The 27,923-nt window shown below is 68.4% G+C and overlaps 2 protein-coding genes across 10 annotated transcripts in view; one reads left to right on the forward strand and one right to left on the reverse strand.

Annotated features, from left to right (window-relative positions):
* Positions 1–2,074: 2,074 nt before the first annotated feature.
* AATK (apoptosis associated tyrosine kinase) lies at positions 2,075–24,555 on the forward strand. 9 transcript variants are annotated; one of them, XR_005813525.1, is made up of 16 exons: positions 2,075–2,210; positions 12,726–12,859; positions 13,793–13,934; positions 14,779–14,858; positions 15,131–15,249; positions 15,706–15,793; positions 16,003–16,136; positions 16,852–16,936; positions 17,626–17,765; positions 17,956–18,105; positions 18,276–21,420; positions 21,526–21,682; positions 21,785–22,012; positions 22,237–22,458; positions 23,210–23,297; positions 24,453–24,555. XR_005813525.1 is itself a non-coding variant. In XM_040530172.1 (14 exons), the coding sequence occupies exons 1-14, from the start codon at positions 2,132–2,134 to the stop codon at positions 22,263–22,265; spliced, it is 4,710 nt and encodes a 1,569-aa protein (XP_040386106.1). In that variant the 5' UTR covers positions 2,075–2,131; the 3' UTR covers positions 22,266–22,992. The 9 variants fall into 9 exon arrangements, 7 of the variants coding, with proteins under 7 accessions (XP_040386106.1, XP_040386107.1, XP_040386113.1 ...); XR_005813524.1 differs by lacking the exon at positions 24,453–24,555 and having other exon boundaries at positions 23,210–23,473; XM_040530172.1 differs by lacking the exons at positions 23,210–23,297; positions 24,453–24,555 and having other exon boundaries at positions 22,237–22,992.
* The window catches only part of BAIAP2 (BAR/IMD domain containing adaptor protein 2), a 43,615-nt gene continuing 40,078 nt past the window's right edge, over positions 24,387–27,923 (reverse strand). Inside the window, 1 exon segment of the mRNA XM_040530180.1 lies at positions 24,387–26,430. Coding sequence (XP_040386114.1) covers positions 26,361–26,430 — 70 coding nt within the window. The 3' untranslated portion in view covers positions 24,387–26,360.

Here is a 27,923-nt window from a genome sequence, read left to right on the forward strand (position 1 = left end):
CATCCTGTGCCCATCCCATCCCATCCCCAATTCCCACCCCATCCCGTCCCCACTTCCCATCCCATCCCCACTTCCCACCCCATCCCGTCCCCACTTCCCATCCCCACTTCCCCCCCCCCATCCCATCCCACCCCAGCCAGGGGCTGTGGCGTGCTCACACATCCGTTGGGGATGGATGCAGGGCACCGAACGCCACGGCTGGGTCGCTTCACCCCCTTCCTCTCACCAAGGCCGGCGGGGACGGGTCCGGGTGCCCGGTGCAGCCCGGTGGGTGCCCAGCGCGAGTGCCTGCGCAGGCGCCCGCCCCCGGTTCGGTTCAGCCTTGCTGTGACTCAGCCGGCGCCAGCTCAGCGGCACGAGGAGCAGGACAGCCGTGGAAGCAGCCGCTCGTGGAGCCCCATGGCACCGTCGGCACGGCCCCGGGTCCAGCTCCTGCCACCACCCTGCTGCCCCAGCGCCTCGAACCCAACGTCTCTGGCCAGCGAGCCCAGCGCGGCTCCTGCGGTCGCGCGGCAGAGCCGGAGCTGGCACGGCGCGAGTGACAGCGGGGCCACCACATCACGCCCGGGGGACAGCGGCACAGGGAGGGGGCAGCTGGTCCAGCCTGGGGCGCCAGAGCAGACGTGGCCCCCTGGGATGTGCAGATGCCACCGCAGCTTCGAGAGCGCCCAAATGTCACCCAAGGGTGCCTGGCACGATGCAAGGCTAGCACAGGGGTTGCTCAGCTGCTTTGAGGACCAGGCAGGGCAGATGGGGGACATGGGGGTGTCCCCCAGCTGCACCGAGGCAGTGCGTGGGGACACGGCCTGCACAGAGCCAGGGGGGAGCAGAGCCCCCGGGGGGGCTGCTGGGCAGGGGCAGTGGGGGGGTCACGGGGATGCTGGTGCCGGGAGGCACCGAAAGCAAAGCGAGTGGGGGGGGGGGGCAGCTGCCCCCTGCCCCGCCGTGCAGATCAGGTCAGAGCTGCTCCGGAGCAGCGAGCGCGGAGGCTGGGGCGCAGCGAGCTGGCTCCAGCTGACGGAAGAATGTTTATTCGCCGAGAAGTCTGTAATTTTTCCAGCCCTGTATCTATTTGCGGCAACGTGACATGTGCAGCGTGGTGTTCTTTGCAGGCTTGAAGTCTTGTAAAAAATTAATTGTGTACGCAAAAAAATTTGGCTTTAAAATATTAAAACCGATAGCGGGGGAGCGAGAGCCCCGTGCACGCAGCCCGTGGTCCCCGTGGGGGGCTCAGGGGCCGGGGCAGGCCCATCCCAGCATGGACCCATTGGGATGTCCCTTGGGGGGGGTCCCTGCAGCCGGCTGCTGGCCGGGGGGTGCCGGTGACCGGGACCCCCTGGGGGCTGTGGGGCCGCAGGCTGGGAGCTGCCCGTGGTGGGGGCGATGGCGCCGGCTGTCCCCCCCCTGCCTGTGGCGCAGGCACGTTTCGGGGCTGCAGCCCCACGTGCAGGGGCTGCGGCGTCGAGCGCCCGAGGCCGGGCTGCGCTCGGGGGGCACCCGATTGAGGGGGGCCCCCAGTACAGGGGGGCTGGCTTGGGGGGGGGGGGCGTGCTGCCAGCGGGGGGGGTGGGGCTGGGGTCCCGGTCCTGCGGGTGGCGAGGTGGAGATGGGGGATATGGGGGGGGGTGTAGGGACAGGGTGGGGGGGCTGCGGACCCACAGCGTGCCCCGTCCCGTCCCGTCCCGTCCCGGGTGGGTCAGCACCGGCACAGCTCCGCGGGGGGGGGGGGGGGGGGGGCGCTGCCTCCGCCGGCGATGGGGGGAGAGCTTCTGGGGGGGCTTCCCCTCCCGGGGGGGGGGGCTGCTGGGGGGCTTCCCTCCCCGGGGGGGGCTCCGGCCGGGCCACGCGGGGGCGGCGGAGGCGCGACCCTACCGGGCTGCGTGGGGGGGGGCTGCGGGAAGCCGCCACCTGCCGCCCCCCCCCACGCCGCCCCCGGTGCCGTCGTCCCCCCCCCCCCCCCCCTCTCCCCCCCAAATCCCGCTCGGGGGCGGCGGCGGCGGCGCGGCCCCTCCCCGGGGCAGGGGGCGCGGGGCCGCGGCCGCCATGGAGGAGGAGCCGCCGCCGTGCCCAGCGCGGGGCCAGCGGCAGCCGGCGGCCGGGAGGCTCCCGCCGCCGCCGCCGCCGCCGCGCCATGGGCCGCCTCGCCGCCGCTGCCATGTCGGCCGCCTTCCTCAGCCCCAGCCTGGCCTTCAGCTCCCACTTCGATCCCGGTGAGTGCCGCAGCCCCCCCCCCCGACTCCCCCGGGGCCGCCCGCCCTTCGCGGGGCACCGGGAGCCGCGCTCCGCTCCGCACCGCCCCGCATCGCCCCGCATCGCCCCGCATCGCCCCGCATCGCCCCGCACCGCTGCAGCCCCTCCGCATCCCCCCCCCCCGAGCAACCCCGGCTCCCCGCGGCTCCTTTCACGCCCCCCCCCCCCCCCGCATCCTTGCAGGGGTCCCCCCCGCTCCCCCGCCCTGCCCGCACCCCCCGTTCCCACCGTGGGTCCGACCCCCCCCGGCACCGCCGCAGCCCCCGGGCTCGGTTTGCCGGCGCCCAGCACCACGCTTCCCGCACCGGCACCCCGCACCCCGCACCCCGCGCCCCGCACCGGCACCCGGCTCCCCGCACCCCCCCGGCCCCCTCCCGTCCCCGCCGCCCGGCGGGTGCCGCTCGGGGCCCCGCTGGGCGGCGATGAATGAAGCGCGCCCTCGCCTCCCGCGCCGCCAAATGTCACTCCGGTGCCCTCCCCCGGCTGTGCCGGATGGAAACGGGCCGCGGGGGCTGTGCTCCGCGGGGGCGCGGCTGGGCGCAGCTCCCCGAGCGCTGCTGCAGCCGGGCGGCGTGGCGGTCCCGGGCCGGGGCGAACCGAGGGATCCCCGGGGCCGCTCCGCCTCCGGGGGCACCGGGCTGCTTCCCGACAGCACCGCCCGCCCGGCCGTGGCGGTGCCCGCCGCAGGGAGGACGACGGCGCCCGGGGCTCAGCCCGCAGCCGCCGCCGTGCCGGATCGGTGCCCGGCGGGCACCGGGAGCCCCCGCTGGCGCTAGGAGGGCGGCGGAGGCCGGTGAGGTGCGGGGGTGTGCGGGGGTGTGCGGGGCCGTTATGTAAGGCGTCGCGGTGCGGCCTCGCTCGCGCTGCGTCTGCAGGAGGGCTGCCGCACGGCGCGGAGCAGGGCTGGCTTTTGTGTGCGCTCGGGGCTGCTGCGGCGCGGTGCCCCGTTAGCTGGGACGCGCGGGCAGCCGGCCCTGGCCTCGCGGCCCTCCCGGCGTGGCTTGCAGGCGCGAGGGGCACGGGGACAGCCTCACGTGCGGGATCTGACCCCCGGGAGCAGGCGGCGGGGTGGCAGCGCCCAAAATCCGCGGTGACCCGCGGGGGAGCATCTCTGTGGGGTGCCAGCGCGTTGGCACCGTCCCTTTGTTCGCCAAAGCCGGGGAAGCGGCGCCAGGGCTCGGCACCGAGCGCCTGCCGGCGGCACGACCCGTGCCCTCGTGCTTCCAGCAAGGTCCTCGTGCAAAAGGAGACCGAGCGCTCCCCTCGCTGGACACAGCTCAGCTCTGGATGCCAGCGCATCCAGAAGGATGCAGAACCCGGCCGCACCGGGTCCCTCGTCCCCTCCTCGCCTTTGCGCTGCGCCGCTGCTGCTCGCCGGGAGCGGGGTCTGGTGGCTGCCAGGGGCTGGGGCTGTGGAGGGATTTCAACGTGAAGCAGCCCGGGATTTACCCAGCCGGGTCTCTGCTGGTGGAGACTTGGTTCGCAGCCTGCTCGGTATTGATTTGTGTTAGGGAGAAAACCTCTTTATTTGCATCTAAAATGTGGCAGCGCTGGGAATGAAGATGTATTTACTGTCCTCGTCCTTCGGTATAATTTTTCTCCGGGTTTTCTCAAAGCGCCCAATTTGCCATGCTAATCCTGTCAACCTGGGGATTTGCAGGGCACGTTTGATTTAAAAATCCTCCTGCAAGAAGGTTTTCTATCGCTGCCTATTGCCATGCTGCGGAGCGCGCTCCCGAATCCGGGACTCTGCTGCTGCTACAACTGACACCCACGATTACCGTCAGGGAAAGAAATTAAAGGGGGGAAAATGTATTCTCTGCTTCACGGGCTTGTCGGTCTTGGATGTTTGGCAGCACCTCCTGTCTGCGCGGTGGCCCTGATTTCCCTGGTGATTGCTGGTGCCTGCATGGAGCAGGGGGAAGCGCTTGGGGGGCAGAGCCTGGCACAGCGGCCAGGGGCCAGGGCCCCGAGGGCCGAGCCACCAGCAGGGACGGCGTGGGGACAGTGCGGGGACAGTGGTGTCACCTGGGGGTGGAGGTGCTGCTGAAGCCCCTGCTCCGTCCTCAGCTTGTGCCATCGGTGAGGCTGCTTGGCTGCGCCCCTGCCAGGCTGTGCCGGGTGCCCGGTGCTGCTCTGGGGGCCGGATGCTCCCCCTCTTGTCCCAGTGCTTGGGGCTCAGGGAGGGGTCCCGGTTCCCCTTCCTGCTGGTTTCCCGTCTCTCTTCACCCATCCGCAGGCCAGACCTGGGGATGCTCTTGCCTGGTGAACAGGGAGCTGGATCAGGGCTGGTGCTGGAGCTGGGCTCCCATCAGGGTGACCACACCACGGCCGGGAGCATCGCCGCACCCCTGCCTGTCCTCACGGGCCGTGTCCCACCACGTCCCCGTTTGCTCTGAGGCCAAAGAAGCTCCCATCCTCTCGCTGTGAAGTCTGTGGCAGCTCCGGGGGTGACGTGAGGATGTCCCCCCTGCTCCCCACCTGCCCCCGGCTCTGCCGGTGCCCTGGCTCCCAGCCTGGACTTCCCCGTCTCAGACCGAGGAGCACATTTTGAAATCGTGAGAAACATCCTCTCCTCCCCTGCCCATATTTCTTCTTCCCCTTTTCTTTCCGAGCAACGCAGTGACGACTTTTTAATAACGGAAGAGCAAGCGGAACCGCTGGGTGCAGGGCTCTGGTGGGAGACCCCGGTTGGTGTGCTGGGAGGCAGCGGGGCGCTGCGGGCAGCACTGGGACTGTGCTCAGGCTGCTCCGTGCCCCTGGGGCTGCTGGCACCATTGGTGCCCCACGGCCATGCCCCGGCTCTTTGTGAGCCCTGGGACGGCTCCGTCTGCCCCCCACCCCGCTGGGAGCCGCATGCTGCCTGCGTGGCTGATCCTGGTGGGGATTCAGTGGCCGGATTCAGCAGGCGCTCCAAGCGTGGCCGTGCAGCCTGTGGGGAGCAGGGTTGGGGTCCTGCTCCTGGACCCCACATATGTCAGGGCAGCGAGGGCTCAGGGCAGCGAGGGGGGCTCTCCACAGCCCCCAAAACATGGGCACGTGCTGCTGCCCCCTGCCCCAATTGTCACAAGAGCCCTGCGTGGCAGGGGGCTGGGGGGAGCGCAGCGGCAGAGGGGCTGAGCCCCCAGTAGCACCAGGAGCCCCAAACCCCCCTGGCCGTGCCCGATGCAGGGGGGCGAGGGCAGGAGGGTGGGTGCCTCTGGGGACGACGGGGGGATGTGGGGCAGGGAGCTGGGCCGTGGGGCGAAGGCGGCTGCTGTGGGGGCGGCGTAACGCCCGGCAGAGCGTGGGGAGCTGCGCGCCCGCCTGGCTGCACGTCTCCTCCAGGAGCCGGTGCGTGGAAGGTGTCAGCGGCACGGGGCCGTCTGTCTGTCCGTCTGTGGAGGCAGGGGGGTCCCACAGGGCCAGGGTGAGGGGCTGTGGGGGGGGGCTGGCAGCGAGCCCCGTGCCCCCCTCCCCGAGCCTCGCAGCTGGGCTGTCGCTGGAAATGGCGTTCGCGCAGCACCGCAGTGCAGCAGGGCAGCTGGGCCCCGCGCTGCGGGAGGACGGATCCAGCCGGCAGCGCCGCTCCCCCGGGGGTGCCCAGTTGCTCTCCCCCCCCGCAGTTTTTTTCCCCTCCTTCCTTCTCTCGGCTTGCTGCTCCCTCCCTGCTCCCCCGCCCCGCGCTCACGGGTGATTCCATTCTGGATGGCGATACGGATCCCTGTCAAAGCCAATTAGGAGAAATTAATACGCTGAGGTTGAAAGGGCTCCGATCGCGGCGGTGACTCACGGGCTCCCTGCCCGGCTCTCCCCGTCCGGGGAACGCGAGGTGCCAACGCAGCTCCTACCCTGCCCGGTGGCACCGGGGACGTGGGGCAGAGCCGGCACCGGCACCGTGCTGCAGGGGTGCGGGGGGGCTGAGCCATGCACCTGCATGCACGGCCCCAGTGGTGCAAGGGGGCTGCCTCCAGCTGGGGGGGCCGCATCCTGCTGGGGGGGCTGCGTTTGGCTGGGGCCTGCCTGGTGCTGTGCCCTGTCCTGCCCCGCGGCCGGGCTGTCAGAGCGGTGTCGTGCACTTCCCAGCCTTTGCCTCGTTTGTTTCCCGTGCTCCTTCCGAGCCCTCGCTGATTCCTGGGGCTGGAAAATCCCCGCCAGGTCGGGCTCCTCTTGCACCCAGGTCCCAGCCGTGACGTTCAGCCCACAGCTGAGCCTGCCCTTGCCCCATGAGGCTCTGGAAGCCCAGCCCGAGCTTGTGAAGGCGCTGGGAGCTGTGGGGTGGGGGTCCCGGCTGTGCCCTACAGCTGCTTGCGGTCTCTGCTCCTCTCAGGCTCCCCCTTCCCCACAAACGCCCCGTCCCTTCGGGGCCAGGCTGAGCCGTGGGGACCCTGCGGGACGCAGCCTGGAGCAGCTCCTGGACGGGGCAGCCCCGGGGAGGCCGGAGGGTGCTGGGGCTCACGCGGAGGGGAGGGAAGCCGTGCTGACACAGCGTGCCTGGGGACAGCAGAACAAATCTCCTCTGGGCATTAATCTCCCCGAAGGCCCTGAGGAAGCGTTGTCTGAGCGTGCTGCTCGGCTGTCGTAGGGCAATTACTGCTCCAACGGCGTTTGCCATCGCCAGAGCTCTGAACCAAGCTGGGTCTCTGAGCAGCGCGGGGGTTAAACACCCGGGGGGCGCAGCAAGCCTGGCCCCCGGCTCGCTGGGTCGGGCTGGGGTCCCACGCAGTGCTCCGGCACCCACAGGGTGAGAAATCCCACGGGGAGCCAGGTGGGGGTCCTGGGACCAGCCTGAGCATGCCGGGCTCCTTGGGGCAGCCTGGAGGGGGGGGTCTCCATCCCAAAGGGCGCCCGAACGGATGGCACGGGGTGCTGGGGGCCGGTGGAGCCGCTGCTCTCTGCTGGGGGCTCGGGGGGTGCTGGGGCTGGTCGAGGGGACAGGGCTGTGTTGGGCAGCGCTGCGAGGGTTTGGCCGCCGGAGGAAGCAGGAGCAGGTTCAGGATTTCCTGCAAGTGGCTGTGCCTGCGGCAGGGACGAGGGGAGCGAGCGCCGGGGGCCAGAGGCCCCGTTTCCGTCCCCTCGCCTCTCCCAGCCGTGGCCGGTGCCCTCCCTCGCCGCCTGCTGCCGCCGCGTTTTTTTTTCAACGCTGGAGCGAAGGAAAGCTCCAGTGTAGAGGCAGGCAGTGAGTGTGGGGTGCAGCAGGGCCGGGCTCTCGGTGTGTGCAGGGAGAGGGGGACCCCGGGGGCGGCCAGGGCTGCGGGGGGCTGCGCACCCCCAGTTGGCACCGAGCGGCCGTCCTGCTCCTGCTCGCAGCATCCCCGACACCCCGCGGGTGGATGGACGTAGAGCCCCAGCACCTGGGGCTCCGTCACGCCAAGAAGGCTTGCTAAAATCCCATCCCGTTAATTCTCGGGGTCTCTTCCCCTTGCCCGCTGCAGCCGGAGCTGTTTGGAGACCTGTGGAAAGGGGCCGGCGGAGCTGGGGAAGGCGTCGCGCAGCCGAGCGCTCCAAAACTGGGGCAGGCAAAGGGGAGCTCCCCAGGGCCGGGCACAGCGCACGGCATCGGCCCTGAAAATCAGCGGGACCCTTCCCTGCGGCTGAGGGGGGGCAGGGACCCGCCGTGTGTGCCCCAGCCCCCAGCCCCTGCCTTTCTGCCTGCCCCCGGGGCATCCTGAGCCATCGGGGCCCCCCGGTGCCAGCTCCCAGCCAGAGGTCAGAGGCACGTGGGGATGCTCTCGGCTTCAGCCTCTTGCAGGAGCCCTGCTCGCCTCTGTCGCCCGTTTTTGGAGCTGAAGCTTCTTGTTTCATAACGTCGCTGAGCATTTCTGATAAAAATAGGCTGCCCCGCTCCACGCGGCTTCGCTCCCACCGTTACGTAAAGGCTGCTTCGCCGGCTGCTGGGAGTCTGGTCCTGGCCTTGCTCCTTGTGCCGTGCCCGTGGTGCTGTGCCCGTGGTGCTGTGCCCACGGTGCCATGCCCACGGTGCTGTGCCTGTGGTGCTGTGCCCGTAGTGCCGTGCCCACGGTGCTGTGCCCGTAGTGCCATGCCCACGGTGCTGTGCCCGTGGTGCTGTGCCCACGGTACCCCCACCACCAGCACAGCTGCCCTCGCGGCACAGCGCAGCACCCTCTGGGCGCAGGGCATCGTGGCAGCGGGCACCCCCCGCGCTCTCCTCCCTCGGGGCATTGCGGGTGCTGAGCTCTCTCTTGCCGCCCATGGTGCGGGCGCGAGGAGCCCTCGTCGCGCGCCGTCCCCTGGGATTTCGCCTCAGCCACGGCCGCGGGTTTGCTGTGATGGAGCCGGAGCCAGAGCGTCCCCGGTGGCGTGGGAGGCGTTACAGTGATTGCCTTCAGGCCTGATTTAAAGCAAGAGAATGTGATTTAAATAATCAATTAATATTGCTTCGCCTGTTTTTTTTTTAATTACTGTTTTCTTAGAAGAAGAAGGTGAAAGTTGTCCGTGGCTGGCGTGTACCCACTTGAAATGCGGGGCTGCAGCGGGAGAGGCTTTGATGGAGGAACTTGATTTTTTTATTTCTAATCAAGCTGACGCGCTCGGTGTGTGTACAACAATGCTGCAGCTTGGCCTGCACTTATCACAGCCCTAATTTTTTATTTCATCACGTTAGAAAATGATGGATGATCTTTTTTTTTTTTAATTTTTATTTTCCATCTAATTATTTTTCACTGCTAATTCGTCCCAAGACGATAAAACCAGAATGAAGAGGCAAGAATCAATCCTTTTAAAATCCTTCTGCACTGGTCAACTGAGCCCGCATTAAAAGACACATACGGAGAGCAGATCATCGAGGCATGCCTCGCATTTAAAATTAAAATCTGGTAAACCCCGGAGAGGCTGCTGGGGTGGCACTGATGGGAGAAGGTCTCCGGGGCTGTGAGTGTTGGGTGCTGCCCCCTCGCACCCCAGGTTTGGGTGCCAGGGGAGCACAGCCCTGCCCGCGGGCTCCTGCGTGGCTGCTGCTGGACCCAGCTCCCCATGGGTGACCCTGTCCGACCGTGCGCCCGGGTGCCTCAGTTTCCCTGCGGGGCTGCGAGGAGCAGCCTCGTGTCGGCGTGCTAAATGGCAGCGGACGGCTTCTTGCCGCCTGGATGCAGCCGGGTGAGCAGAGCGCTCATCCTTTGAGGTGTAAAATTGCTTTCCTGGAAGCTGCCCGCAGATCCGGGCCCTTCGTCTGGCCGGGGATTAAAATGTTACCAGGGTTGTGCTTGCGCCGGGAGAGCTGCTGGGAGCAGCTGGACGTGGCGATGGGTCCTGCGAGTTTGAACCCAGCCCAGCACCCTGCCTGAATCCGGCCCCAGCACCTGCACCCTGCACCCTGCCCGAATTCAGCCCCAGCACCTGCACCCCGCATCCCACACCCTACTCAGACCCACACCCAGCCCTGTACCTTGCACCCTGCCCAAACCCACACCCAGCCCAGCACCCTGCCCAAATCCAGCCCCGGCACCCGCACCCTGCTCGAACCCACACCCGGCCCTGCACCCCGCACCCTGCCCACCCCCAGCCCTGCACCCTGCCCGCTCCCACATGGGCTCCTGCTCCCCGTTGCAACAGACGGGGCAACGCCAGAGGGCAGGAACCCCCCGGGGTGCTCCCTCCTTGTCCCACTCCCTTACACCTAGCTGCCACCGGTGCCGGAGAGGGTCCCTGGGGCAACGGTGGGGTGACAAAAGGGGTCCGAGTGCCGTGGGGCAATGGGTGTCCCCGTTGTTCTCCCCGAGCAGCCCCATCCTGCGGGCAGCGGGTCCTTGTTCCGTGCTGCAGGTGCCGGGTGGGGAAACTGAGGCACGGTAAAGTGGCTCGAACGGGACCTCCAGCAAGGGGCTGGGGGACGGAGCTGGGGGGGGGTCTTGGGTGTTTGCCCCAGCGGGAAGGGAAGGAGCGGGGGCCAAGGGCGGGCGGGCGGCTGCTGGGGCAGGACCCCGCAGGGCAGGACCCCGCTGCTGCCCACCCGGCTGTCGGTGCGGAGCCCTGCGGGGAGCCCCGGGCTCTCCCCTTCCGCACACGTCAGCCCCGCTCCTCGCCCGCTCCCGCCGGGCAGAGGCGAGCGGCGGCGGCGGCAGCATCCCGGCAGCGCGCGATGGCTGGCGGAGCGGCCGCAGGCGCTCGGCGAACGTGAGTCAGCAAAGGAGCCGGGAAGGGCTGAGCCCTTCTCTGCGGGGCTCTGGGGGGGGGGGGGGGGGCTGCAGCCTTTCCCGGTGCTTTTTTAAGAAAGGGATTTATTTATTTTTTTGGGGGTGGGGGGAGGGTTGTCCTGAGCTGGTGGGCGATGCAACAGGATGCGGGGTGCGGCAGCGCGGGCAGAGCTGCGCCCCCGCTGCGCCCCGCTGCGCCCCGCTGCGCTCAGCATCTCCGGTGTCTGTGCCTTGCCGTTCTGCCCTCGTTTGCCGGAGCTGAACGGGGGCCGGGGCAGGTGCCACCCTGGGGTGTCTGCTGGATGCCACCCCCCTGTCCCCTGCTGTCCCCTCATCCTGGGGCCGGGGCTCTGCGTTGCCTGCCTTGCGGGCAGCGCTGGAGCATCCCCGCTCGGGGGCTGGCCCCCAGTGATGCAGCAGTTCCCGCTGCCTTTCCCGGACAGGCTGGGGATGCACCGAGCTGGCCGCTCTCAGCATGACCCCGCGGCGAGGCTGGGCTGTTGTGGGGGGAGCTGCGGCTGGGAGGGTCCCGCGGGACCCCCGTGGCCTGGAGCGGTGAGGGGGGGGGGTTCATGGAGGTGTCAGAGAGAGCTGTGCAGGGCTCCCGGCCCTCCTGGGGTGCTGGTGACCCCCCTCCTGCCCCAGTCTGGGGCTGTGCTGGGGTTCGGCCCTAGGGTGCTGCCCCCCCAGCCCCAGCTCTGCCCCCCAGGCTGCTGGTGCCCAGCCTTGGTGCAGGGGCTGCGCGGTGCCAAGGCCGGGGAGGGAACGGGGCCGGTCACGGCTCCCACGCCGCCAGTTGTGCAGGTGGGGAAACTGAGGCAGGACCAGGCAGCCCCCGCTGCGCCTTGTTTTGGGAACTGGTTCATCCGAAAAGCTCCATTTCCTGAGCCGCGGCCTTGGGGCGGCTCAGCTGACGGTCCCCGCTGGAAGGGCTTCTGTCGCCGCGCTCTGCTCCCCTGTCGGCGTTCAAAAGGCTCTGCTCGGTGAGTCATTTTCTCTCTTGCTGTCCCACTATCCAAGGAAAATGGTGACATTCGCTGTACAAAGTGTGTTCACCATGGAAACGAGCTGAAAGCAGAGAGAATGCCACCCCCAGCTCCTCCCAGGTTTCGGCTGTGCATCGCTGAGCCTCAGAAGATGGCTCTGGGGCTCCTCGGCGAGCACCGACACTTCGGCGAGCTCCGGGCCGGCCGCGCTCCGAGGGCACGGGGCAGCCCTGGAGTGGCTGTGCGGGGCGAGCGGGGCCATCCCCAGCCCTCCTGCCCTTCAGGTGCCTCCCCAAGGGCACGCGGTGCAGGGATAGAGCTGCGCTGGCAGTGCCGGCCCTGCTCCCTGCCCAGCGTGGTGCTGAGCCCAGCACGGAGCTGCTGCAGGTGGGAGGGTTGGGGTCGGCGCTGGCGATGCCCCGAGGCGCGTGCGTGGGAGCAGCTCCGAGCGGCTCAGCACCGCGCTTGGTGGCCTGGAGCGTGGCTGTGGTGCTGGACCGGGGGCTGGGAGGGGTCCAGCGCGTGGCTGGATGGCACCGCATCCCTGCCCTCCCTGCCCTCGGTGCTGCGGGGACGGCACCGCGCTGCTGCCTGCGGCTCCGGGTGCAGCTCCCCGGTGCAGGCGGGCGCGCGGTGCCGGCGCTCGGTGCCGCTGCGGCTCCCTGCTGGAGGCCTTTCGCTTCCTCCTGCCACAATCCGCCGGTTGTTCGGGAGGCTCTGGGCAGAATAGTAATGTGGCAGCTGCAGCCCGCAGCACGGCCTGCCCGCGGGGGGCACGGAGGGCTGGCGGCTGAGGGGACGTGGTGCGGGCTGGCCCCGCGGGGTGGGCGCCAGGATTTGGGGTTTCTGTGCCGGGAGGTGTGGGGGGCCCGGCCAGGAGCATCCCTGTGTCCAGTGGGATGTGGTCTGGGGCTGGTGAGGGGCTTGGGGAGCCGGGGCTGTGGCTTGCCCAGCGGTGTTTGCCCCCTGATGGAGCTGGGCAGGGTGCGGGGAGCCGTCGGTGTCAGCGGGAGCAGGGGGTTGGGAAGGCAGGGGGGGACCTGGGACCCCCGAGCCGGTGCATGGGGTGTCATTGCCACCGTGCTGGTACCACGCATGGGGACTCTGCCGCGTCCCCCTCCGTGCAGGCTGCCTGCGGGGTCCCGCCTCGGCCCTGGGCCCCCCCCCGTGCTCCCCTCCCTGTCCGGGTCCCGAGCTGGGGGCACAGCGGTGCTGGGAGCCTGCGAGCAGTGCCCCTGCCTGCCCCAGCCCCAGGGTGCATCCACAGCCCCCACGCTGGGCAGGGCCCCCCCTGGCCCCCCCCGGTCCATCTCCTGACCCCTCCCCTGACCCCGTGCCCCCCGCCCTGTCCCCGCAGACGGCACCCCCCTTAGCGAGCTCTCCTGGTCCTCCTCGCTGGCCGTCGTGGCCGTTTCCTTCTCTGGGCTCTTCACCTTCATCTTCCTCATGTTGGCCTGCCTGTGCTGCAAGAAGGGAGACATCGGCTTCAAGGTGAGCGCGGGGGGGGCCGGGGTGGGCGGGGGGGGGTGCAGCCCCCAGCGCGGGGCCAGGCTGCTGTGCACCAGTGCAGGATGTGCCCCAGCTCAGGACGGTGTCGCTCCGGGGAGCTCAGCCCCCGTGCATCGCCACGGGCTCAGCATCACGGCAGGCCGTATCCTGACCCTGCGCCGCACAGTGCCGGGATGCTGCAGGGCTCAGCATCACCGCGGGCCGTATCCTGACCCCGCCAGGCTCCCCGCTCCACGGGGCCAGGCCATGGCATGGTTAAGGGCCGCCGCAGTCCCACCCGCACGCCCCCGGGGTGGGAGGCACCCTGACCTCACAGGCACAGAATGTGCCGAGAAACAGTTTTCCCTAATTGCTGGGATTTTTGTGGAGGCTTGTGGCGCCCGCGGCAGGAGGGGGGGGGGGTCAGGCAAGGGGGGGGGGGGTACACGCCGGGCTGTTGTGTAACCATCCCACACCGTCCAGAGCACCTCTCCGTGCCGCAGGGGAACAATGAGCCCCCTCGTGCCCCTGTGCCGGCTATATAGGGGCGCCGAGCCGCGGCTGGGCACTGCCCGTGCCCGGTGGGTTGCGGCGCGCAGCACCCAGGGGGGCAGCGCTGCCGGCGGCGTTGGCAGCACCATGAGAGGCGGCTGGGCTGGGGCAGGGCGATGCTCACCCTCGCCTACCTGCTCGCCAAGGCGGCTTTCGGGAGCCGGGCGCTGTATGGGTGCCGCCACCAGGTATTGGGGTTAGGGCCTGGGGCAGCGCCTGCCGTTGGGGGAACCTTCCTGGGGTCTCTGTGCACGGGGGGTGTGTGATGTGCAGGGGGTGCGGGGGATGCGGGACAGGCTGTGGGGAGTCCGTGGGGTCAGTTGTCTCTGCTCGGTGTGTGTCCCCCCCCCCCCCCCCCGCGCGCCCCCCTCCGCCCCGGCCCAGGAGTTTGAGAACGCCGAGGGGGACGACTACGTGACGGAGTTCTCGGCCCAGGGCTCGCCCGCCCCGCAGCATGGCCCCGAGGTCTACATCCTGCCCCTCACCGAGGTCTCGCTGCCCATGGCCAAGCAGCCGGGGCGCTCAGGTAAGCCGAGGGGTGGGCACCGGGACTCCCGTGCACCCTGACCCTGCACCACCGTGCTGTGGGGACGGGTGGGGAGGGTCCGGGAGGGATGACCGCAGCCTAAGGGTTTAGCCAAAGCAGCTCCCGGGCAGGGGCAGGATGCTGAGGTCCCTCCGCACAAGGGTCCCTGCTGGCCAGCACCCTGAACCCTCGCCTGGCACCAAGGGGGGCGGCGTGCGTCCCCACCGGGGTGCAGTGGGACGCGGAGTGCCCCGTCCCATGCCATCCACCAGCCCCAGCCCTGCGTAAACAAGGCAGCGAGTGGGAGAGGAATCCGGGGGGGGGGGGTGGCCGCTGTGCCACAGCCCCCTCGCTCCCATTGTGGCGCTCCCCGGCTCGGAGAATGGCAGCAGTGTGATGGGGCCGGCGCGGTGCGGGGCGGCGCAGCCCGGCCCAACAATGGCCCCATTGCTGCACCCCTTGGCATGGGTGCCTGGGGGGGCAGGACCTGCACCGGGAGGGGGCCGGGAGGGGGGCTAAATGCCAGCGCTGCAGCTCGGCTGCTCTCCGCTCTCCCCATCCCTGGGGAGGAGAAGGGGTGGGGGACGGTGCCCGGGCACACCGGTGCCCCACGTCCCCCAGCCAGCACAACCCCAAGAGGATGCCCGGCAGGGAGAGCGCCCTGGCTGCGGGGTGCCTGGGGCTGCCCCCCCCGGTGCTGAGGGGACAGCAGCCGGGGACAGCGTGGGGTGGCACAGCGCGGGCACCGGGACTCGGCCGGCACCGGCGGGTACACGGGGGCGGGCTGAGCGCGCGGGCGCACGGGCGTGCGGGCACAGGGGCAGCTGGATGTGCGCCTTTACAGTGCAGCTCCTCAAGTCCGCGGACCTGGGGCGGCAGAGCCTGCTGTACCTGAAGGAGATCGGGCATGGCTGGTTTGGAAAGGTGAGCGCTGCCGGGGGGGGCAGAGCTGGGGCCGTGTGGGCATGGGGACGTCAGGACAGTGGGACGTCGGGACAGTGGGATGTCAGGACACCGGGGCACTGGGGCAGGGCGTGTAGAGGATCCAGTCCCTGCAGGGCTGCTCCAGCTCTCGTGCCACGCCGGGACGGGGGCTGCAGGGGGCTGCGTGTGCCCGTTGGGACACCAAATGTGGGGGTGAGGGCTGGGGATTACTGGTGAGGATGGAGCGGGACGCGTCTGCCCCTTGCCCCGAGGTGTTCCTGGGGGAGGTGAACTCGGGCATCAGCAGCACCCAGGTGGTGGTGAAGGAGCTGAAGGCCAGCGCCAGCGTGCAGGACCAGATGCAGTTCCTGGAGGAAGCGCAGCCCTACAGGTAGGTGCGGGGTCGCTCCGTGGTGGCACCAGGCTGCTGGGGGCGGGGGGGAGCCCCCCAAGCTGCGGGCTGTCCCCCCGATGTCACATCTGGCTGAGCAGAGCTGTCGCACAGAAGACGCTGGGCGCCTGGCCGAGCTCTCCGTGCAGCACGGCTCCGTCCTGGGGCTCGCTGGCTGCGGGGTGCGGGGAGCTGCTGGTGTCCAGCCCCGGCTGCGCTGAGGTCATGGGCACGGAGGGAGGGGGGCACGGAGCTGGCCTGTGCCCTGTGAGAGCTGAACAAATGCCCCTTTGTGGCGTGTCCCGGGGTGCTGGGACACAGTGGTACTCGCTCCCGGGCCTTCCCGTCAGCGCGCGCGCCCCAGGGGGGCCCCCCCGGTGCTGCCACCCCCAGCTCCGGCTGGCTCGGCGGCAGGCCCCCGCGGTGCCGACGTGCCCCTCGCTCTGCCCCTCGCAGGGCCCTCCAGCACACCAACCTGCTGCAGTGCCTGGCCCAGTGCGCCGAGGTCACCCCCTACCTGCTGGTGATGGAGTTCTGCCCGCTGGTGAGTCCCCCGTGTCCCCAGGGAGCCGCCGCGGGGCCATGGCTAGCCTCTGTGGCCGCTCGAGCTGCCGAACGGCGTGCCATCGTGGTGGGGAGGCACGAGGCACGGCTCTGCCGGGCTTGGCGCGGCTCAGCCCTGGCACCAGCCGAGAGCAGAGCCAGCACCTTGGGGCAGGAGGGGACCGGGGTGACGGTGGCACCGCCCCGCAGGGTGACCTGAAGGGGTACCTGCGGAGCTGCCGGGGGGCCGACACCATGGCCCCGGACCCGCTGACCCTGCAGAGGATGGCGTGCGAGGTGGCCTGCGGCGTCCTGCACCTGCACAGGAACAACTACATCCACAGGTAGGCCGCCTGGGGTGGGGGTGCGGGTTGGGCAGCCCCCCCCCCGGACGCCAGCGTCCCCCCAGACTTCTGCTCCTCCTGCCCAACAATATCCTGGTGCTGAGTGAGTTGCACACGGAGACTCCAGCATCAGTGATTTTGTTGAGGAAGGGGAGCGCTGCCGTCGGGGCCACCCCACCTGAGCCGGGCTGCTCGGGTGCATCCCTGCGAGCGATGCTGTGGCTGGGGGGGGGGGGGGGAATTGCAGGGGGGCATGGCTGTGCTGGAGGGGGGGGGTTCCTGCAGGCATCCCAGTCTCGGTGGGTCCTGCTACACTCATGGTCTCCCCACCGTGCACCCGCACTGTCCTGGTGTGCGCCCCAGCTGCACGCACCCCCTCCAGGGCTGGTGCCAGCACGGGTAGGCAGTGCCCGGGCGTGCATTGCTCGGGGAACCTGCTTTCTGCTTGGCTCAGCGCGTGACGGACGGATGGATGGACAGAGGCGCAGCTGGAGCGCTGCGCAGGAATTCCTGCTGTGCATTTGGTGGCTGGTTATCGGCACGCCCGGCGTTTGGCCGCCGCGCAGCCACCCAGCTCCCGCTCCTGTTCCCACTCCCACCGCCAGCCGCGGTGCTGCCCGGGGTGCCCGCGGGTGGTGGCCCCGCAGCCCCTGGGCGGTGGGTGCCCTGTGCCCCCCCATGGGGGGTGGTGACAGCGCCGAGGTTTGCTTGGCAGCGACCTGGCCCTGCGGAACTGCCTGCTCACCGCCGACCTGACCGTCAAGATCGGGGACTACGGGCTCTCGCACTGCAAGTACAAAGTAAGGCTGGTTTGGGTGAGCAGGGGGCAGCGCTCGGCTTGGGGGGGGAGGCTCAGGGACCTGCTGTGTGCACACGCAGCTCTGCACACACACACACACACACACACACACACACGCACGCACACACACACCTCTCCAACCCTTCCCTGCCATGCCAGGGCAGCCCCTTGCCCATGCACTTTGCTGGGGCAGCGGGTGGGTGCCTCCCCAGAGACCACCACCCCAGAGCCTGTGAGCGGTGCTCAGCGCCCCAGGACCGAGCTGTCTGTGTTGGCTTGTCCCCAGGCAGCCCAGGCTCCGTGGCATGAACAGGGCTTTGCTCCCACCACGTGCCCTGTGCCCCGGCCTGGGCTGGATGTGCCCCTTGGCAGCTGCAGAAATGGCAGGGCTGGGGCTGGGAGGCAGAAGGCGAGCAGTGGGAGGAGGCTGGGGGTCTGCCAGGGGCTCAGGACGGGCAGACGGCGGGAGCAGGAGGAGAGGGAGGAGGCAGAAAGCGGGGGTGGCCAGCCTGGAGGAATGGCACGGTGGGGCTGGAGAGGGAGCAGAGCAGGTGCCGAGGGGCTCGGGGTGAGGTTATGGGGTGGCACAGCGGGGCTGGGGGGGGAGCAGGGCGGGGGGGGCCGGGGCAGCTGGCGCGGCGGTGTGGCATGGTCCCTTACGCGTAGGTTTGACGTTCTCTTCTCGTACTGACCCTGCATACTTGGCAGGACGACTACTTCGTGACGGCCGACCAGCTGTGGGTGCCGCTGCGCTGGATCGCCCCCGAGCTCATCGACGAAGTGCACGGCAACCTGCTCATCGTGGACCAGACCAAGGCCAGCAACGTCTGGTGAGCAGGGCGGGGGGCACGGTGGGGGGCGCTGCTGCCGGCACGGCTCCGTCTAAAGGTGCGGAGGGAGGCAGCCGGCACCTGCTGACATAAGCAGGACACGTCGGGGTGCATCGTTTGTGGGGCTGCTGGATGGTGGTGGGATTGGGGAGGGGGTCCCTGTGTGCCCAGCATGCCGCCGTGCCCGCAGGTCGCTGGGCGTCACCATCTGGGAGCTGTTTGAGCTGGGCAGCCAGCCCTACGACCACTACTCCGACCGGCAAGTGCTCGCCTACGCCATCAAGGAGCAGCAGCTGAAGCTGCCCAAGCCCCAGCTGAAGCTGTCGCTGTCGGAGCGCTGGTGAGGAGCCCGGGCTGGGCTGCGGCCGCATCCTGCCCCCTTCCTCTCCCTATTTCCCAGGGGTGGGGGGCTGCGGCGGGGTCCACCCCGTGCCACGGCTCCGGCACGGCGAGCAGCTGCTGGAGCCGGAGCAGAGCGGCTGTGCTGAGCCCCGCTCTTCGCCGCGGCAGGTATGAAGTGATGCAGTTCTGCTGGCTGCAGCCCGAGCAGCGCCCGACGGCCGAGGAGGTGCACCTGCTGCTCTCCTACCTCTGCGCCAAAGGCGCGACGGAGGCCGAGGAGGAGTTCGAGAAGCGCTGGAACTCCATGAAGCCCAACAGCAGCGCCAGCGGCGGCCACCACGGCGCCGAGCTCTCCTCCTTCCCGCTGCTGGAGCAGTTCTCGGCCGACGGCTTCCCCTCGGACGGGGACGACATCCTGACCGTCATGGAGACCAGCCACGGCCTCAACTTCGAGTACAAGTGGGAGCACACCAAGACCGAGCACTTCCAGGCCCCCCTGGGGTCCCTGAGCCCCAGCAGCGCCGCCCGCTACCACGACCTCTACTACCCGGCCGCGTCCGCGGGGCGCCTGAGCCTGGGGGTCTCGCCCTCCTGCTACGAGTGCAAGCAGCCCGGCTGCCCCGGCCTGCCGGCGCCCGGCGTGGTGCCCATCCTGGGCGCCCACAGCCCCTCGCTCAGCAGCGAGTATTACATCCGCATCGAGGGGCCGGCCGAGGGCAGCGCCGAGCTGGACTACGCCATGTGCTCCTACAGCCCCGAGGGCGAGCGGGGCTCCCCGCGGCCCCCGTCCTGCTGGAGACCCCAGGGCACGCGGGGCGGCAGCACCTATGACTCCGACAGCAGCCCCACCGTCTCCCTCAGCATGGAGCCGCTGCTGGGCCACGCGCCGGGGGGCGAAGGCTCGTGGGAGTGCGCCGAGTACTACCCCTACGCCTGCCCGGGGCAGGAGCAGCGCGGCTACGAGGCGTCCCCCGGCCACGGTGCCGAGCGGTACCTGCTGGAGGACGAGCACACCGAGCCAGGCGGCAAGGACTGGCCCGTCCCTGGCTTCCAGCACAGCATCTTCGGCGACCCGCTGGGCGTCTCCCCCTCGGTGAACTGCGCCTACAGCCCCCGGGGGTACGGGCAGCCCCCGGGGCAGAGCGCAACCCGGCCGGACTGTGTGGCGCTGGAGCTGGGCGACGACAGCCCCCCGGGCGCCCCCCTCCCGGAGGGTGCCAGCCCCCCGGCCCCGCAGCAGCCCTGGGCCTCCAACAACTCCTCCAACAACAACATCGGTGGCAGCAGCAGCCCGGCCGCCCGCGAGCCCGGTGACAGCTGGTGCTACCGCCGCATGATCACCTTCCGCGGGCTGATGGCCAAGCCGCTGGGCACCGTGCCGCGCGGCCAGCCCCAGCTCGGGGGGTCCCCGCCGGGCCTCGATTTCCGCCGCCCGCGGCAGGATCAGGCCCTCAGCACGGCCGGCGGCTCCTCCCCGTGCCGCTCGCCCTCCCCACGGAGCCAGGCCTGGCAGAGCCGTGACTCATCAGCCTCCGGCCGCTCGCAGGCGGCGGCGCTGGCCGGTGGCCCCGGCACGCCACGGGGCCCCGGCGCAGCCCCGGCAGCCATAGCCAGGGCCCAGCCGTGCGCGCAGGATGCCCGCCCGGCCGAGGGAATGGAGGGGAGCAGCCCTGCCCGCAGCCCTGTGCTGGGGCTGGGGGAGGCTGCCCCCATGGCTGGCACCTCTGCCCCAAACCCCGGGCCCCCTACGGAGCCCGGTGTAGATGGTGCCCAGCCTACGCCGGAGGCTGTTGAGGCACTGGTGCCCGGGGAGGCCGCTGCTGACAGCGGCACGTGTCCTGCCAGCGACACGGACAGGACCCCGGACAAGACGTTCTCCAGCGCCAGCTTCCCCGGTGGGGATGACGGGAGCGACGAGGACACGGCAGAGCTGACCTCTGGCGTCTTCACTGACTTCTCCGGGGACTATATGGAGAGGGTGGACATGGCCCCGGCGTTCAAGTCCCTGCAAAAGCAGGTGGGGACACCGGATTCCCTGGAGTCCCTGGACATCCCCTCCACAGCCAGCTCCTGCGAGGTCTTCAGCCCCACCGCCTTCGCCCCCGCTGGGCAGCCCAAGGCGCTCGACAGCGGCTACGACACCGAGAACAACGAGTCCCCCGAGTTTGTCCTCAAGGAGCCCCACGAGCCCCGAGAGCCAGAGGCCTTTGGCCAGCTGGGGAAGCCGCCCCCAGGGCTGCCGGGGGGCGAGGGTGATGTCCCGGCCCCCGAGACACGGCTCTCGGCATCCTTCAGCGCCGAGCTGCACGGCCTCTCTGAGAAGAACCCGTACCGTGACTCTGCCTACTTCTCCGACTACGACACCGAGGCCGAGCGTGGCCCCAAGGACGACGAGGACAGTGAAGGGTCTGAGACCCCGCAGGCAGAGAAGGAGGGGTCCCAGCCCCACGCACAGGACCTGGGACAAGCCCCCGGGCTGGGCGAGGATCCGCTGCACCCCCCAGGAGCCCCCGGGAGCCCCCCGGCAGCACCCGGCACAGCAGAGGCATCTGAAGCGCCGGACGTGGGGGTCTCTGCAGGGGACTGGAGGGGGGCAGAGGCTGGGGATGCCCCGGCTGGCCCCACGGCACAAGAGGCTGGCACCGACCCGCGAGTCACTGGCACGGGGCCGGGCACCGATGGAGACACACCAGGGGTCTGCGGCGTCCCTCCAGGCTCTGTGCCGCCCAAGACTTTCTTCTTGTCCCCAGTGCCAGCGAGCCCCGAGGAGCCAGCGTCGGGCAGAGGGACCCCCGTGGCTGAGGGCATCCCCGGACTGGGGGGGGATGCAGCGGGGGGCAAACAGACTGTGTCCCCCACGCCAGGGCTGGGGGAAGCGGGGCCGACCCCAGAGGGCACCGGGGTGGGCATCGCCCCCGGAGGGGACGCACCAGGGGGTCCCAGCACGCTGCTATCGGGGGCTGAGTCACCAGTGCGCTCCCCCCCGGGGCTCTCCCTGCTCCCGTCCGCCCGGGAGCCACGGCCGGCCACCTCGGAGCGGCGAGAGGAGCCTGAGGAGGAGGAGGAGGACACGGAGGACAGCGACGAGTCGGACGAGGAGCTGCGTTGCTACAACATCCAGGAGCAGAGCGAGGAGAGTGAGGAAGAGCCGGTGGCCGTGCCCATTGTGGTGGCCGAGAGCCACAGCAGCAGGAACCTGCGCAGCCTCCTCAAGATGCCCAGCCTGCTCTCCGAGGCCTTCTGCGAGGACCTGGAGCGCAAGAAGAAGGCCGTGTCCTTCTACGACGATGTCACCATCTACCTCTTCGACCAGGTGAGGGCAGGGCCTGGCGAGGGCGCACGGTGGTGGGCACGGCATGGGGGCATTTTGAGCTCCTGGCTCGCCACCAGCAAGCCACCAGCATCTCCTGCTTCGCAGGAAAGTCCCACGCGGGAGCTGGGCGAGCAGAGCTTCCCGGATGCCCCCGAGCCTTCAGGACAGCCCCCGGCCAACGGCAGCCCCACGAGCCCCGCCAGCCCCACGGACAGGCTGAGCGCCTCCGACGACTCCTCGGACGGCAACGCCTCAGAAGAGAGTAAGGGAGCCGGTGGGGGCAGCGGGGTGGTCTTGGGGCCAGGCGGGTGACCCCCCCCCTCCATGGTGGGCTCAGCCCCAGCCCCCTTGCTCTGCGTCACAGGCGGTGGCTTCGAGTGGGACGACGACTTTCCGCTCATGCCGGTGAAGCCGTCGCTGATGTCCTCGCTGTCGGGGACGCCGGCGGAGCCCGACCCGTCCGTCCCCGCACTGCTGCCGGTGCCCAAGCAGGTGCTGCCCATCCAGTTCTCCCGTTTCACGGTCTCGCCTGCCCCGGTGTCCCGGTTCTCCATCACCCACGTCTCCGACTCGGACATGGACTCCATAGGAGGTGAGTCCCCGCCGCGTGCCCACCCTGCGGGGGGTGGGGGGGGGTTCCCCAAGCATCCGGGACCCCCTGCTGCCCCGCAGGGCGCCTCTCCACAGTGCCACCCCCTGCAGCCCGGACACTCGGTGACCTGTGTCCCCTCGGGAACCAGTCACCCCCGGGTCACCTCGTCCCTACGAGCACCGTGCCCGGTGCCCTGCTCACGCCGCCTCTCCGCTCCTTTCCAGGCAGCAGCGAAGACGGTGACCGGGAGTGAGCCAGCCTGGGTGCTCACCTGCTAGCGCCCTTGGCACCGGCACCGGCCGGCGACCACGGAGGACAAGGGGCGGCCGGAGTGGGGCCTGGCCCGGGCTCCCAGCACCGAGCTCCGTTTTTTTTTAGGGGGATTTGGTCGGAAGGAGTTTGGGTGCTGCTGCTGGTCGGAGCCGGGCACGGCCCGGGGCGAGGCGGTGGGTGCCGGCCGTGCGTGCGCGAGCGGATGGCTGCGCGTGTATACATAGATATATATATATATATAGACATATATATATATATAAATTATAGCATTTAAGGGGTAGTGCCCTGACCTTGCTAACATTTGCGGAGTCCCCCCCCCCCCCCACCCCAGTGAGGAACCCCCCCCACCTTGGCTTCTTGCCCACATGTGCTCCCGAGGCGGTGTTTGTCCCCCACGTCCCCCTGTGCCGTGCACCTTGATGCCCCCCCACCCCCTCCCCACCCCCCGTCCCTCCCTGCCCGGGCTGGCGCTGGCTCTTGGTGGCTGGGGGGGGGGGTTACAGGGCCTGCAGCACAGCTCGAGGGGGCCGGGGAGCTCCCAGCCCTCGTGTTTTGCCTGGCCCTTCTGGGGAGCAGCCGGGAGCTGGGAGCTCCCCAGCCCAGGGAGGGACCCCCCCCACCCCCAAGGGGGCTGAGAAGCTGGGGAGGGGGAGCGCCAACCCGACTATTTTTGTATTTAAAGAAAAGGAAAAAAAAAATACTAAAAACAAACAAACAAACGAACAAAACTTGCTGTTGACAGAACTCACATTGACGCGGTTTTAAGTTATTGTTGCCAAAGAGATGTAAAGAGTTTGTGGAGGCATTGAGGGATGGGGGGTGGGGGGGGTGGGGGGGGTCTTGTGGTTTGTTTGTTCAGGGTTTTTTTTTGTTTTTTTTTTTTTTTAAATTCATTTAAGGCTTAGGATAATTGTGCAATTCCAGCTTCCAGAAGGAAATGGGACTAAGCGGAGCTGAGCGAAACCTTGAAATCAGGGCTGTTTCCTTTGGGGCCAATAGACCAAACCCTGAGGTGAGAAATGCCCCTGCCAGGCACCCCCCCTCCACCCCCCCCCCACCCCCACCCCCCGTGTCCTGCAGCCCGGGCTGGCTCCCGTGGGTGCATGGGGTGAGTGCACTCGTGCACGGACACACGCGTGTACACACACAAACACATACACGTGTGGCTACGTGCCATGGGATGGGGCTGGTGCCATGGATGGGATGGGGCTGGTGCTGGGGCTGCTTTTGGCCCCGGGGGGGCGTGGGGGGGGTGGGGGGGTGGCTCGGTGCTGCAGCACGAGCCCATTCCCCAGCACGGCGTGGGGGCAAATGCCACGGGGTGAGGGGCAGCCTCACCGGGCACCATGTCCCTTCCCACCCTCGCACCTTCGCCAGCCCACCCTGACCTCGTGCCTGCTGCCGGTGCCACGTCTTTGTCCCCCAAGGGATGAGCGGGGTCCCCAACCCCAGCCCCGAAGGCCGGGGAGGCTGTGCCTGCCCCGTGCCCTCCCTGCTGCACCTCCCGCAGCCTTTCTAATTTACTGAGCTCAATTAGTGCTTTATTTAAGTGCTTTATTTAAGCTCTAACCCGGCCCTAGCCCCCTGCCCCCAGTCATGCCCCAGTGTGGCTCTGCTGGGCTCTCTGCTTTGTGGCCGCGGGTGCTCGGGCCCCCTGTTCCCCCCCCGCCCCAGCCCTCCCGTGTCCCCCCCCAGCCCAGGGTTTGGTCTATGGCATGCAAGGCAGCTGCCTCTGGAGGGCAGCATGAGAACAGAGCTGTGTGCAGGATATTTTTTTTAATAGAAAGGCTATTATTACATTGTATATTTTACCAATACGGGTCATAACTGCTGTATTTTTTATCAGTGCTGATTTCCATACAGCTCCCAGCATGTGTGTCAAACATCATCGGGCCAATAATAAAGTTTTTAAAATATCGTAAGCTGTTTCCTGCCCGCATCATTCCCCGGCAAGCAGGAAGGGGCCACGCTGGTGGCAGTGGGGCCGGGGGCTGCTCTGGATTTGGACGATGAGGCGTGGGAGAGCTCTGAGCCGCGGCACTGGAGGGCTCCATCACCACAGATGGCCCTCCCAGCTAAGGAAAACACAGGGTACCCGGTGGTGTGTGTGGGGGGGATAAATTTTATTGCTCATAAATTACTTTTTCTATAAAAAAAATTCTTTCAGGTTACATCTTGCAGGTGCCACCAAGCCAGGAGGTGCAGTGAAGCCCCGGGGGCGGCAGCCCCTGGTGTGGGGCTGGAAGAGGACGACGCGGGGCCAGCGGCGAGGTGGACCCTGTGCCTGACCCCTGCCTGGCCACAAGCCCACAGCCCTATCCTGTGGCCCCGTGCCCCAGTGGAGCCCCTTCCCCTTGCCCCCGTCTGCCTGTGGCCCTCACACTGGCTGGAGCCCCCCTAGCTCCTGGTGGGACCCCCCCCCCAAGCAGGCACGGCGATGGCTGGCACCGCACGGCTGCCCCCAGCCCCCGGCTGATCTCCCCCCGCCTGCGGCATGGGCATGGACAGCAGGCGCTGCACAGCCCCCGGCACTGCATTTCGGAGTGTTATTGGTTTGGACACACTTCGGGCCAAGGCGGTGGCAGCTTCCCATGCACGATGTGGCAGCCGTGGAGCTGGAGGTGACCACCCCAGGGATGCGCAGCAGAGGAAGCAGGAGGTGAGCTCTGGTGAGCGGGGTGCTGGGGACACCGTGCCATGGCCAGGAGAGAACTGTGCCCTTGGGAGCAGACAGGGGCCTGCTGGTCCCAGGAGAAGATGCTCTGCACCACGGAACTCCCGCAAACCACGGGAGGGGCACAGCAGCAATCAGCCATCGAGCCTAACTGGGAAGCAGCCCTAATGTGGAACCCCCACAGACAGCGGCCGAGGCATTCGGGTCTCTTTGCTACCTGGGCTAAACCTACTGTCAAAGCAACCACCGAGGGGTCCTCTGAGATCTAGCAATTAAAAAGTGCAAAAAGGCAAATAGAGCGGGAGGCAGGACCGCAGGGCACCGCCCTGTGTGCCCCGCTGGTGCCAGCCGCAGGCACCCGGCTGCTGGCGCAGCGAAGATGCAGATCCTGCTCAGAAAACCCATTCCCATTTGGGTAGCACACCCCGGTCCCACAGCGGCTCCTGCTCCTCCTGCGAGGAGGGTGGGGGCCGGGGGGGGGGGAGGTGCTCGGGGCAGCGTGCCCCATCCTGCCGGCAGCTCTGCGCAGCCAACGCCGTGCAGCGCGCTCGCTCGTGGGCGCGCACCCTAGCAGTAAGCTCAGCGAGTATATGTGTGTGTATATATCGGTCTCATGCAACCTTGGAATAGAGGAAGGGAAACCAGCGAAGCAAGAGGGCTCAAGGGGCAAGCCTGTAGGGGAGCGCTCCTTCAAACACCAGGTGCCCCGTGGCCTGGGCACCGCTTCCACCCCAGGCACCCCACGGCGCACATCCACGGAGCCCGCCCCTCCTCAAGTATTTCCCTAGCTTATATCTTACAGCAGTACCGTGACACCCCGCTGTGCACACTGCCGTGGCGCTGCAGCAGCTCCAGGAGCAGAGGCCGGCCCCGTCCCCAGGCTGCAGCGCTGGCACCAGCGGCCGAGGTCCCGCAGGAGGCCGGGCACTGGCTGTGGGGCTCGGCCCCCCCCCCTTGGCTTGTGGGGAACCGGGGCTCTCCTGCCTGCCTGAGGGCTCCCGCCCGGCCGGGGGGGGGGGCCCATCTCCCTTCTGCCATTGCTGCTGCACCCCGGAGAGCAGGGAGCCCTTGGGGAGCTGCCAGCTGAGGCCGTTCTCCCCATCCTTGCGATCTGCTGCTAATCCTAGAAGCAAACCTGGCTACAGGAGAGGTGCCGAGAGCGCCGCGCTCCCTTCTGCACAAGCAGGGGTCAGGCCAGGGGCAGCGGTTTAACCCTCTGCCTCCGAGAGGAGTAAGGACCTAGAGAAGGGCGAGAATTAGGGCACTAGCTTTAGCCTTTGGCTTTCAAAGCAGCAGGATTAAATAAACTCTGCCTAAAAATGAAGTTCTGGGGAGGCAGACATGCACCGGGCGATGAGGAGGCGGCGTGTGCCACCTGGCACGGCGGCAGCGCTCCCGGCCTCAGCTGATGAGCGGAGCCGAGCGGTCGTTCGTCACGGTCGGCTTCAGCTGGACGTTGGCAAAGGGGTTTCTGCAGGGAGAGAGGAGGGCAGAGTTTAGCAGAGGCTCTCACCGTGCACGTAACGGGGCCTGCGAGGATGGGGCAGCGAGCGATGACCTTGGCGAGACCCCAAAAGCTCTGGCTGAGGAGGCGAGGCTGCCGCGGGCCCCGACGGCTGCAGCCAGAGCCCAGCGCAACCCCTGCGGCCGTGGGCACCTGCAGCCCCGCTCCCCTCCACCAGCCCAGCCTCGGGCAGCATTTCTGAAGCGGTGAGGCTGGAACTGCTCTGCACTGCCCAGCCCCTCGCCGAGATGTCCCCGCACTCTTCCATGCCTCTTACGGTTAAAGACATGGTGGATGTAAACGACGAGCCGGCGAGGTTGGTCAACGCGTGATTTTCTCCTACCTTGCTTTTCAGCAGTAACAAAGCCGGGCTCTTCCAAAGGGAAAAACCAGGGACGCGTGCAGGGAGCTGGGGGTGCTCAGCCCAGGGTGCACAGAAGCAGGAGAAGCTGCTGCAGCCCCCGGGCACCTCCTGTACAGGGGAGCCCCGAGGCAGCTGCAACATGCACTGGGTAGGGCTCACTGCACCCTGTCTGCTCTAAGGTGTGCTGGGACCCGCGGGCAAGAGCAGAGCTTGCAGTTCCGTGCCAAGCTGGCCGGGAAACCTCAGAAGCAACAAAACCTCCAAGGGGCAGAGAGCAGGAAGAGGGGAGGCTCCTGAGCCGGTTCCACCCCGGCTGTCCCAGTGCCATCCCACAGCCTCCCACGCTCGCCGGCTATGGAAGCAGAGTCTCTGGCAGGCAGATTGCCACACGCAGCATCTGCAACAGCGCACGGCCCCAGCACGCATCCTGCACGCCCAGCACGGCCCCCTGCATCCCCTCCTGCGCACAAGCAGCCCCTCGTTGTTGGCCAGCCCCCAGCCTCTGCCCCCACCCCTCTCCAGGAGCCGCATCAGCTACAGCAAAACCTGCACACGCCTGCAGCAGGGAACTGTCAGCCGCCTGGGGCCCTGCACACCCACTCCCCCAGCCCTTCCATGCCTGAGCTGGTGCCGCAGGCACCCTGTTAGCAGGACAGGCGTGAACGTAGGGTAGGTGATGCTAGGAGCAGCCGTGGTTATCAGCTGCCTCCTCCTGAAGCAGAGCCCACAGCTTGGGAAATGTCTCCGGCATCGGCAGGAGGGGCCTGGTGCACCCCCAGCACTGCCCCCAAACCCCTCGCCATGCCTCACCTTCTGAAGCATGCTTTTGCTTTCCTCAAAAGATAAATGGCTTTTGCTTAAAAACAGGGTAATTAATTTCCCCACCTAATTAATGCAGATTCTTAGATCACTTTTCCCCCTAGGATGCCAAAATAGATTCTCGAGACTGAAAGGATAGAAAAGGTTGCTTTGATGAGTCACCAGGGGTTATTATTTAACTGGTTTTGTTCTGGCGGAGAAGAGCACTTTGGCCAGGAGCCCACGGCTCAGAACCACGGGGAAATCATCGCGTGGCTTGCAGCGGGCAGCGAGGGGC

The sequence above is a fragment of the Cygnus olor genome, chromosome 18, assembly GCF_009769625.2.
Source record: "Cygnus olor isolate bCygOlo1 chromosome 18, bCygOlo1.pri.v2, whole genome shotgun sequence".
In the NCBI taxonomy this organism is placed as follows: Eukaryota; Metazoa; Chordata; class Aves; order Anseriformes; family Anatidae; genus Cygnus; species Cygnus olor.

Excerpts from the sequence above, each read along its gene's own strand:
- AATK (XM_040530172.1), top strand. The coding sequence starts at position 2,132 with ATGGGCCGCCTCGCCGCCGCTGCCATGTCGGCCGCCTTCCTCAGCCCC. Across the intron at positions 12,860-13,792 it reads AGGGAGACATCGGCTTCAAG|GAGTTTGAGAACGCCGAGGG; the intron begins GTGAGCGCGGGG and ends GCCCCGGCCCAG. Across the intron at positions 21,683-21,784 it reads CGGCAACGCCTCAGAAGAGA|GCGGTGGCTTCGAGTGGGAC; the intron begins GTAAGGGAGCCG and ends TCTGCGTCACAG.